At 36.5% G+C, this 12,843-nt stretch overlaps 1 protein-coding gene across 2 annotated transcripts in view; it reads left to right on the top strand.

Moving 5' to 3' along the window:
- The window catches only part of myot (myotilin), a 39,761-nt gene that overhangs the window by 18,364 nt on the left and 8,554 nt on the right, over positions 1–12,843 (top strand). For both annotated transcript variants that reach the window (XM_067391044.1, XM_067391035.1), the window contains exons 9-10: positions 9,621–10,367; positions 12,640–12,784. In XM_067391044.1, the coding sequence (XP_067247145.1) occupies positions 9,621–10,367; positions 12,640–12,784 (892 nt within the window). The remainder of the gene's footprint in view (positions 1–9,620; positions 10,368–12,639; positions 12,785–12,843) is intronic.

Here is a 12,843-nt window from a genome sequence, read left to right as displayed (position 1 = left end):
CTTTTTAAAATAATGTTTTGTTTGGACTGTTTTAACTGAGTTATAACATCCAGACAAACAAATGGAAAAGATGATCAGGTGATGTTGGTTATGTTTTCACACGATCATTGCTTGATCTGAATCATTGAACTCATTTAGAGCCCAATCTCTGAATTAGATTTACATTATTGATTACAGCAGAACTGTGATTCTACAGCAGAAGATCAGCTTTATCAATATAATCTGAAGGATTTCACAAACCGTTGTTCTGAGCAAAAAAAACAAAATCTTTCTCTTAGGCACACACAGACATCAAGAATCAGCCTGTGAAGCACAATGATGGTGACAAGCAACATATTCTGATCAACAGATCAACTCTGAACATTAGAAAACAACTACTAAAAAGTCACATAAACGGAACAAAATAAAATATGACAATAAAGGAAATTACTAAAACAATTCAGCTCATAATTTATTCATGCAGCAATGCATGATGGGAGCCATGGATAAATTTTGATTGGTGGCTCCCAGAATGCACTGCAACATGCTTTATGATGGGATTCACAGGCTGATTCTTGATGTCTGTGTGTGCCTAAGAGAAAGATTTTTTTTTTTTGCTCAGAACAACTGTTTGTGAAATCCTTCAGATTATATTGATAAAGCTGATCTTGTGCTGTAGAATCACAGTTCTGCTGTAATCAATAATGTAAATCTAACTCAAGAGATTGGGCTCTAGATGAGTTCAGTGATTCAGATCAAATAATGATTATGTGAAAACATAACCAACAACCCCTGATCATCTTTTCTCTTTGTTTGTCTGGATGTTGTAACTCAGTTAAAACAGCCCAAACAAAATTTTATTTTAAGAAGTCAAGGGTCAAGAGCCCAACTAAAACAAACCCTCATCTCCACGATGGTGGCTTAAAAATTGTGATTTTCTCCTTTGGTGATTCTGCTTGTTATCATCAGGTGTCTTCAATAATGCTCAATCATCACTCAATTAATCACTTAATTAACTCATTAACTTTAACACCGCTTCAGTGTTCTTTTAACACTGTTATTTTAACACTTTAACACTCTTGAGTATGGTCTCACATGTACTCCCAGGAGAGTTCATTTAACACTGCAGTTTTTGCTGTGTACTAAGACCTTGATTAGCTGGTTTAGGTGTGTTTGATTAGGGTTGGAGCTATATTCTGCTGGACACTGGCCCTCCAGGACCGGAGTTGTCCATCCCTGATTTAGTTTTTAATTGTTTAATTGTAATACTTGAAATAACATTTTAATATTCTTGCAGACTGAACTTTCAGTTTTCTTCACAAAATCTGATTTTACCAAGCCTGCAGTAACATTTATACATAAACGTTTAACATTACAGCATTTTAAAACAATTAATGAACAAATTCAGTTATAAGAACAATCTTAAAAACTTACAAATTTAAAATAACTCTCCACAGTGGAATGTGTTTGCTCTCATACACTGAAGCAGTGTTAAAGTTAATGAGATAATTAATTGATGATTGAGTGGTGATTGACAATTAGTGGAGACACCTGATGATAATAAGCAGAATCATTGAAGAAACAACAAGAGAAAAAGAGAGAGACACAACAACTACAACTGACTTCCAGCCATTAAACATTATTACACTTATTATTAACCAGTTTGATTTGATTTCTGTCATACATCAACAAAAGTTCTTACTGAGAATGAACAGATGTTTAGATGTTAATGTTTGAATGAAAGTTTAGTTTGAAGTCACCATGATGGTGAAAAGCATTTCCTATAGCTGGACTCTTGACTCTATTCATTAACATTAATTTATTTCTGGCTGCTCCAACTTTGTGTTTGTAAAGCACATTTATTATGGCCAGAGAAACTAGACTTCGTTTCCCAAAAGTGCTGTGAGCCAAAATGTATCAATTTAGGTTTACAATGCTTTGAGAAGCACAGTCATAATGGTTGTGTTTTGATGATGACATTCTCATTGTGAAATGGCCAGATTCATTGGTGACATCCAGTATTACCCGGTTACATAGATTTTTATATTATTTATTTACAGTACATCACTGTTACCGCTTGAGATCCAGCAGAGCTTTTATAATCAGAAAGGTTTTTTTTTTAACACACACAGACATCAAGAATCAGCACATGACCCTCAACAATGGTGACAATCAAACAAAGTGCTTCATGTTGCAGTGCATGATGGGAGCTACCAATCAAAACTCATCCATGGCTCCCATCATGCATTGCTGCATGAATAAATTATGCAGCTGAATTGTCCTGTAATTTGCATAGATTGTTCATGTTTGCTTTTATTTTTCTGTTGTTTTGTTGTGACAGTAGCTTGTTTTGTGATGTTCAGAGTTGATCTGTTTGTCAGTATTTTGTATTTATTTATCGTCACCGTTCTTGAGAATCGTATGCTGATTCTTGATGTCTGTGTGTGTTTAAACACTGAAGCTTCAGGGTGTAATGTAGTTTTCTTTTAAAAAAAAAAAGAAAGTTTCTACTTGGATCTCAAGCTTTAAAATCACAGAACTACAATCATTAATACTAAAGATACACATCAAGCATATGGTCAGAGATTTCGACACTAAACGACATCAGGCCATCACATGATGATAATATCATCACCAAAACATATTGTGACCAGATAATATTTTCTCTGACCATAACAAATGTGCTTTACAAACACGATGGAAAATTAATAATAAAAGGTAAAGAGTCAAGAGCCCAACTAAAGCAAACGCTGACCTCTTTCATGGTTACTTGAAATGAAACTCCATAAAACATTAACACCTTTTTCTCTCTTTCCTTCAGTGATTCTGCTTATTAACATCAGGTGTCTCCACTAATTGTCAATCATCACTCAATCATCAATCAATTATCTCATTAACTTTAACACTGATTCAATGTTACTTTTTAACACCCGGCAAGATGGACTCATATATGTACACTTTTAGTTAAACCAAGAATACAAATTATTTTAATAAAAATATTTGTACACAGGAATATTTGTACACACCTTTGCTGCTGCCTGGTTCTTGCATCGGTGTCTTACTTTTCTTCTTTCTCCAAGCGGAAAAACAAGCCTCTCTGTGATTGGTCAGTTTTCACGCTCATTTGTTTTTACTGTATTTCAGTTTACAGTAAATGAAAAATACTGTATTTTATTGACGCCAATGGGATATTTCCCATAATGCAACTTTTAAATACAGTAACATACTGTATAACTGTTTTACAGTAAAATACAGTTCATATTACAGTAAAATACTGTGTAATTTACAGAAATTGCTAACAGTGAGGGAATCCCATTTGCTATTCTGTATTTAAAAAATACAGAACACCCGGAAATGTGCTCACCATTTACTCATCTTTTACCCTCATGCCATCTGAGATGTATATGACTTTCCTTCTTAAGATGAACACAAAAAGGATTTTAGGAAAAAAAATAAATCATCTGGGAACGCTTTATAATGCAAGCTCACGTGTTCCTAAAAGTCGAAAGCATCAAACAGCAATAACTACAGTAATCCATACGACCCTAATGGATGAATAGATGTCTTCTGAAGTGAAACGATACGTATTTGTAAGAAAAATACCAAATATTTGAATATTTTTAAAACTTTCGACCAGCTGTCTTCTGTGCGTGCATGCGAGGGTTGAGAGTTCATGCTTGACGTAACTTGAAGCGTGACGTAGGCGTGCCGAGAAACTCACGCAGATGTTGGATGCCGTCAGTTTTTTTTTTTTTTTATTATTTTTTTAGTAATGCTCACAACAAAATACACAGAATAACAGATAATGAGAATGAGAAACAAACAAGACAGAATAACAGAGACGGCAGTTCTCGCGTGAGTTTCACGCGAATCTCCCGCGAGAACGTCATGAAAGCTTCACGTTGCTCATTACAATGTGCTTCATCGAACGCGAAGTCGACTCTCATGCAGGCGCTGGTGACAGTTGGTCGGAAGCGAAAAGATGAATAGCCTAAACCATGAGAAAATTTTGGGGTGTACTGTATTTTCTTATAATACAGAATAGCAACGGGATTCCTTCTTAAGATTCATCAGGTGAGAAACAAGAGCAGGAGGAAGCCAAGTGAGAAACAACAACAACCAAAAAACGGACAAAACTTGTTACTTTCTGTCAGGACTTTAGAGTTTGAAATGAAAAGTTGATTTAAAAAAAATGAATAATAAGTGCTGTAGACCTGTTTTTAATAAAGTTGTTTTTCAAATAAAGGTTTCGGAGTCAGTGATATCAGATTGTTTGCATTTTATTAATTACTTACCCTGTAACTACATGACATAAGAGGGTAACAAGCACCGCTTTAATTTACGGCCTGTAATGTCATATTTACCCTGTAACTACATGAAATAAGAGGGTAACAAGCTCCACTTTAATTTACGGCCTGTAATGTCATACTTACCCCTTAGTTATATGTCATAAGTATGCCTTAGATATAAAATATTTACAGTATAAATAATTTGTTATTTTCCTGGTTGTTACCCCTTTATTCCCAATACTTCACATATTGTTCCCCTATACTTACACATACTTACTGTATAGTTACACTATAATTATTGAAAGTTATGCTGTAAATTCGTTGTAATTACGCAGTACTTTCCGGGCTGTAATCTAAAGCGTTACCTAATTGTCATTACTTGCTTCTTGTTGCAGCTGGTCTGATGCTCCCAGCCATATTGGCATGGCTTATCGTGCTCTTTGTGCTTGACCCCAATAATTGCTGCTTGCAGCTATATTTATTTATTAATTTCTTCAACAACATAAGGGCAGATCATTTGAGTGCAACTGATGATGCTTCGAAAGGATGCTCAAGAGATCCAAACTATTCCACTATACGAATAAATTTCCTTCGATTCCTCTGTCCTCATTTTCTTTTCTTACATCCTTCCCTCACATTCTACAGGGGGTGTAGCTGAGACATGAGAAAAGGAAAAGAGGATGCACAAATAAGAAATGAGAAGAACCCATTTCTTCCCATTTCTTATTTGTGCATGCTTGTTTTCATTTCCTCACTTTCTTTACTTGCATCTCAGCTCCACCCCCTTACGATGTGAGGGAAGGATACAGCTGTGTATCCTTGCTCATGACTCCTTAGGATGCTTCCTCATTTCTCATTCCTCACCTCCTCTTGGTGTAATTAGAGAAATGAGTCAGTTTCCAGGTCACAGGCTTGAGGATGTAGGAGTGAGGAAACTAGGAAACATCAATCTGAGTATTGAGAATCACCTTTAGTAGACTCGCTTCCTCTGTCAAAATTGAGGGGTTGAGTGTCTGTCCAAATAAACTTCCAATAAACTTCCCTCGTCCACTTGACGAAGTTGAACGCACTTCAAAATTGTGGTGGGGATTACCCCAAGGGGAAGTGTTTAGGGAAGTTTGCGAGTGTATGTCTAAAAGTGGAGTTAAACACAGCCCCATTCGTTTGAGTTATCCACCTTTTTCCTACGCCCCATGACACTTTGCATGAATAATAGGAGTAATTTTCATTAAACTGTAAACAATCAGCGAAAGGTTTGCTTTATGAATGCAATAATAAGCATTTTCAAAAATTGGGTACAATGAGATGACATTACTCACCCTTCAACCATCGTACATTAAAAGGAAATTTAAAAGTGTAAAAGCATTAAAGGCTTAGTTCACCCAAAAATGAAATTAATATAATTTATTACTCACCCTCATGCCGTTCCACACCCGTAAGACCTTCGTTTAGCTTCGGAACACAAATTAAGATATTTTTTGATAAAATCCGATGGCTCAGTGAGGCCTCCATAGCCAGCAATGACATTTCCTCTCTCAAGATCCATTAATGTACTAAAAACATATTTAAATCAGTTCATGTGAGTACAGTGGTTCAATATGAATATTATAAAGCGACAAGAATATTTTTGGTTTGCAAAAAACAAAATAACGACTTATATAGTGATGGCCGACTTCAAAACACTGCTTCAGGAAGCTTCAGAGCATTATGAATCTTTCGTGTCGAATCATGATTCCGATCGCGTGCCTCACTGAGCAATCGGATTTGATCAAAAATATCTTAATTTGTGTTCCGAAGATCAATGAAGGTCTTGAGGGTGAGTAATAAATTACATTAATTTCATTTTTGGGTAAACTAACCCTTTAACAAAACAAAAAGTGAGAGTTACGAGTGTTTTGCGTTTTACCCAGAGTTTTCAATTCCCATGGACAAAAATAAAATCAAATCAATTAAAATCGACAAGCACCCATCCAAACTTATCTTCCAAGCACTAGTAGTCCCTGAGGTATGTCAGAGCTTGAGTTGAAGCTGCTTCCTCAAGCCTCTGCACTGTGACAGCAAGCCAAATATGTTTAACAAAAATAGATTAAGATGACTTATATGGGCAAACAAACTTGTGAAATATTATTATGGTACATAGAGTTATCAAAATTCAGAGTTTTGGTTTGGTTCTGTTCCTGTTTGCCTTTGTTCCCGATACTTGTTTGTTTCTATGGTTACTGATTGTTATGCATCTGTGTCTAGTTCTGTTGATTAGTCTCATTGTGTATTTAAGCCCTGAGTTTTCCTTAGTTCCTTGTCTAGTTTTAACTTTGTTATAGCATGTAGTTCTTGGTTTTCCCTGGTGTTCATTAAAAGTCAGTTGAATCGTCTCTCTTAGATTACTGCTTATTTAAGTAGCTTTTATAAATGTTCACTAGAAAAAAAAAAAATATATATATATATATATATATATATATATATTACTGGTGTGCATCTTAAGACAAAACAATGGCACTGGCATACTTTAAGATTATGTCAGTTTAAGTTGTTTTCAGATAAAGCAGCTCAAACATGCATTTTAGTCTAGGGCTAGCTTAAGCCTTGTCTGTGAAACCGGGGGTACGTCTATGCATTATTCTTGTGTTGAATGGGTGGTTGTTCAGGAATGGAGTGGGCGTGTGTCTGCTGCTCACATAGTTTTCTATAGATAAACAGCCCAACAGTGTCTCATTGAGTGAACAGATGCCAAAGAATCACAGTACACCTTCAACCTTTCAAACCAACTTCACTGGCTAGCAAAATCATTTCAAAGGTTAGGTAAGCACACGATTTCTAATCTGAATTATAGTCTTTTACGCTTTCTTACAGTCAGAATAACCAGAAAATCTGTTACACTATAACAACTTTATTTTTCCAATATTTCAATTTAATCATTCTGTTAATGCATAACCAGTCTTTATTTTTCCTCCCTTGTTCAGTATAAATGTGTTCTTTGCTTTATAAACTGTAAGTTTGACCCCTGTAGGTCATACAGTATAATGACTCTGTTCATTGCTGAAGCTTTTTGACCTTTAACTCATTGCTGTGTGTTTGTGTATAGAATATATTGTTAGTTTAGAAACTAATTAATATTTTTTTGTTGAGCAATTGGCTTTTTGTGTTGTGATAATGAATGTTTTTTTGTTTTGCTTTGTTTTGTTTTAATCCCGTACATAAGGCTCACATTTTAATTTAAACATGCAAGTGATTAAAATAGATAAATAAAAACTTGTATTCTTCAAAAAATACAGCAAAGAAAGTTTTTAGATTTTATAAAGAGATCTGCACTCATTTCTAAGTCACTAATAAAAAATAATAAAGCAAATTTGTCACTGACTCTATGTGGAACTCATAGTTTTTTTGAGCAAGATGCTCTTTTGAATATTCTCAAACCATGCTGGATAACATGATCATCAAGTTTTGTTCATGCCAGCTTAAGTCTGCTGTCAATAAAGCAAAAGGGACATGCCAAATTCTAAGTCATTCTTAAATTCATGGTCACATTCAAGTTGTTATGATGATAATTTAATTAATTTAGAAAAAGAAAAATGTATATTATATATACATTGAACTGAATAATATATTATTGAACTGAAGTGAATGTCATTTAGTGTGCTTGGACCCTTATTCACAATGACCTCCAAACAGGGTAACTGAGTGCCAGTGTAGCTGTAAATGAACTGCACCTGGCACGTCTGTCAGTTTCTGCCCCATGACACTTTTTTTTAGCCACATAGCTTCCTCACAGAGACACACCAGCACCAGCAGTATGGCATGTTCATTATAGGGTAAAAAAGATGAACAATTTATACATTTGTACTTTAGTCAGCATTAAACAGAAGTTGCAATAGTCTTTTCTCCACTATTGTAAAGTATGACTTCTGGAATAAGAACAAATGTAGCGTGGGGCTTGATTTTTCCATATGGAATTGATTGGATGGTTGAGGTTTGCTATTGGTTGATCTCATGTGAGTGACAGGTTGTCCCGCCCCTTTTGATTAAAGATTATGAGTGCACATAAATTAAAAAAAAATGATATGCACTGATAATATTTATAATAAAATAGTAATTATAATAATCACTGCATTATCCCTCAAATAACAAGAATTATCTTTTTGGATTTCATGGTAACCTTTATTCAGAAATAATTTCAGACATTTAAGATGACTCAGGTCCACGGTTATTATTATTATTATTATTATTTTACTTGTAAACATGGCAGAGTCAGGCCAGCATTTAAGGTCTGTCTTGACAAACATAACTTTTTCTTGCAAAATCACACTTATTTGGCCTGCTTACATTTCTTTGAATGGGGGTTATGAGCAACAAACTTCTGTACCCTTTTCAGGTCTTTTGTATCTGTCTGTTTAACGGAGACCAGAAAGTAACAGTTAAACCTCATTCCCTTGGCCTCAAGAGGTGCACTAGTGACTGATACTAGAGGTTGCAATCTTTTAACTCGCGTACTGCCCATGCTGATCAAATTGGTTGCATTCTAACGGTTGCTAGTAGGATAGTCTCGCGTAGCCATACCTTCAGACTAACAGCAGAAGGTCTGGACTCTATTGCAGCTTTCATTGGCCAAGGACCGCCAAAAAGGACGTTTGACTAACATGTAATGCAACCAATTACAGTTTGTTTTGTTCTGTGTCATGTTTAGGGGCATGAAATGTAAAGTCGATGTCCCTACAATAACAGACCAGTGTGCAAAATGATTAATTTAAGAACGTTGTGCAAGTTTACTGCAACAATGGAGCTGCGAATGTAACATACTTTTGAAAATCCAGCATTTAGTTGATCCTGGTAAGCGCACAAGCGCACAGTTGTAAACATGACAGCGTTCTTCTTCCATGAGGGGGTTTGGCCTCATGGCATTTGTTTCCAGGGTACCGTTAAAGAATGTGACACACACATCTCCCGGACATTCTGTAGAATACAACCAACCAAATGATGACCAAGAAAATCCTGAAGTGTTTCCAGTTAAGTGTGCCATATACATCAGACGTTCAGCCAAAGGTCTGTGGGCATGACGTCTGAGGCTGAGATTATTAGTAGGAGGTCTTAGTCCACTAATGTAGGCTACAGAGCTGCTAATCATGAGGGATTCACTGTTTACACTCCTTTTTGTAGTCAACACATGGCAACACCATTCATTTACATTCAAATTACTATACTTATATATATATTTATATTATATTATATATTATATATTTAAACTATACTAAACTTTGCTATACTAAGGTCTCTGTCGCTTTTGTTTGAATTAGGTCACATGGCTGCAAATCATCAGTGTGAACTGCATTTTTGAAACACATATTTCTTTCCAAACAGGCTGCCAGAGTCTGGCATCAAAAAGGTTAAGTCTCTTGAGGACACAGAGAGCAAACAGAGTTCTGCCAGTCAGGTGACTGAAGCTACACAGCTCTCCTCAATGATCAAACTTGATCCTCCACCGAAGGGGGTTAAAAACAGTGTTCCACATCCATTCCTTCCCACCAGCAAGCTGAGTAATCCAGTGGAGCCAAGAGCCAGTGCCATGAATGTGGCTGACTTGCCCACCTTCTCGCCATCACTTTACCCTCCCAGCGCCTTCAATTATGAGCGTCCTCGTCATTTCATTCAGTCCCTGCCCAGTTTCCACACACCCGACAATGAGACCAGCAAGCCGAACAATCTTAGCTGCTCAGCTTCAACCGTTGCGCCATTAGTGAGCCCTCCTCAGCCTGCAGCCACTCACACATCAATGTGCTCCAGCATGACTTTGATTCCTAAAGCACGGGCTGCTCCAAACAGTGAGAATATGTCACCAGCAGCTTTTCTATCATCTGTCCTGCCTTCACTGCCGAGCTCCCAGGCAAAATGCATTTCCATACCACAATCGCCCTCTCCCAGGCGCTCCCCTAGGTCACACAGCCCATCGCCAAAGGCCCAAGAACAACCTGTGTCTCCTCCAGTCAGTCGATCACTGAATCATGCTCCTTCAACTGTCCTGCCCCAGATTTCTCCAGATTCCCTGAAAACTCCTGCTCCACCTCTACAGCCCCCACCTGTGTCTCAGATTACCTACACACCCAACACGTAAGTGTGTTATCACTGAAATCCTACAACACTGTAATGTATGGTCATATCCTCCTATAAAAATATTCACAAATAAGATCTTTTGAATACAACTCCAATTCCAGAAGAGTTGGGATATTTTGTAAAATGCAATAAAATTAAGAATATGTGATTTGTTAATTCTCTCGAACCTCTATTTAACTGACAAAAGTACAAAGAAAAGATTTCCGATGTTTTCACTGAACAACTTTATTGTATTTTGCAAGTATAAACAAATTTGGATTTTGATGGCTGCAACATGCACGTCCTGATTTTGCTGAGTTAGAAGCGTTCCTGGGTCAACATATTTTGTTGATCCTGGAACAACATTCCAGTCTGAAAATTTAGTCTTAACCATATTCCTACCCCATAAGTTATCCCAAAAATCAGAGGGAAATGATAGATGAATAACACTGATGTAGAAGCACCAATTCATGATTTTAAGCCTAAACTTGACATAATCTGTAAACTTGTCCCTCAAATCTGATTGGTTGATTTGAATGTTGTTCCAGGATCAACAAAAATGTTGACCCAGGAACATGTTGAACTCAGCAAAATCAGGTTATGCGCTGCAACACACTCCAAAAAAGTTGGGACAGAGACATGTTTTCCACTGTCACCTCACCTTTCCTTTTCATTACAATTTTTAATCAGTTGGGAATTGAGGATACTAATTGTTGCAGTTTTGCAAGTGGAATATTTACCCAATCTCGCCTGATACAAAACATCTGCACAACAGTCTGTGGTCATTGTTGTCTGATTCTCCTTTTCATGATGGGCCATACATTTTCAATTAGAGTCAGATCTGGACTGTAGTCAGGCAGTTCGGCACATCTACTCTACAGTGTAGAAATGTCTAGAAATGTCTCTGATGTAGCACGTGCAGAATGAGGCCTGGCTTTGTCTTGCTACCCAGGAAAGATGTCATCTTGATGGCAGATTATGTCTCTGTACAATTCAAATATAAGCCTCCATGTCAATGGTGTCTTCACACAAATGCAAGTCACTCATGCCGTTTGCACTGATGCACCCCAATACCATGACAGATGTTTTCTTTTGCACCTGTATAGCTAATAAAAGTCTGGATGGTGCCTTTCGTCTTTGGGACTGAGAACTCGATGTAAGTTTTTTCCAAAAACACAAGCTGAAACATGGACTTATGTGTGCTGTGGTCAGATTTCCACTGTTTTTTAGGCCATCTGAGATGAGCTCAGGCCCAGAGAACTTGGCACCATCTCTGCATAGAACAGATGTGTAGCTTTCTCCTTGTGTAACAGAGAAACAAGTTGCATTTCAGACTGTTAAGTGACAATGTTTTCCAAAGTACTCCTGAGTCCATGTTGCTTTATTTAACACAGTAGCATGATGGTTTCTAACGCAATGCCATCTGAGGGCTAAAAGATACACATTCAACTGAGGTGTCCTATACCTTGCCCTATACAGACTTAGATTTCTCTGGATTCAATGAATCTTGCACAATATTATGTATGGCAGATGGTGAAAGACATAAATTCTTTGCAATCTTTTATTGAGAAATGTGATTTTTGAATTGTTAGACAATTCTCTCATGACATTTGGCACAAAGTGGTGAGCCATGACCCATCTTTTCTTGCAAAGACTGAGAAGCTCTTTTACACCCAAACACGATACACTCACCTATTACCACTTCACCTGCTAATTGTGGACTGTTTAAAAACTGTTTAACTTGGATATTTTATCTTTTCACTTTAATTTTGCTTTGGTCCCAACTTTTTTGGAGTGTGTTGCAAAATTTGTTTATATTCACAAAATACAGTTATGTTGGTCAGTGAAAAGATTGGAAATATTTTCTTTGTACTTTTGTCAGTTAAAAAAAAGGTTCAAGAGAATTAACAAATAACAGATTGTGGTTTTTATCACATTTTACTAAATGTTCCAAATCTTTTGGAATTGGGGTTGTATATTAGTTGTTTCTTCTAGAAAGAGGAGAGATTTTTACTTACATTGAGGATCTGAACAATATTTCAAAATGTGCTAGCATATGCCAAGATGCCAAAGTTTGTAATCAAAACTCAAACAGTTCTCATCCAAATACTTCCAAGACCATATTATCTAAGTGATGTTATCCACATAAAATTTGTAGCTCTCTGTAAAAATTAGTTTTTATTTTACTTTTGCTAGGTTTTAAGAGTAACATCTGAAAAGGAATTATAAAGTTGATACTTTAAAATAGGAAATATAACTAAATACAATTTTCCTATGGGTTGTTTCATAGCTTGCCAAAGCCAATCTTGAAGAAGACTGTTTCCCGTCCAGTGTCTCGTGCCACAGATGAAGACATTCAGGGTTCAAAAGATGCTCTTATTCAAGACCTTGAAAAGAAACTACGAAACAAAGTTCCTCAACAAAGGAACAGTCAGGTATCTAAAGATTTTCCTGAGTTCTTGATCTGACTATTGGTGCTCCACTGAAAATCTTA

This window comes from Chanodichthys erythropterus, chromosome 1 (assembly GCF_024489055.1).
Source record: "Chanodichthys erythropterus isolate Z2021 chromosome 1, ASM2448905v1, whole genome shotgun sequence".
Lineage (NCBI taxonomy): Eukaryota > Metazoa > Chordata > Actinopteri > Cypriniformes > Xenocyprididae > Chanodichthys > Chanodichthys erythropterus.
This window is presented reverse-complemented; position numbering and strand designations above follow the sequence as displayed.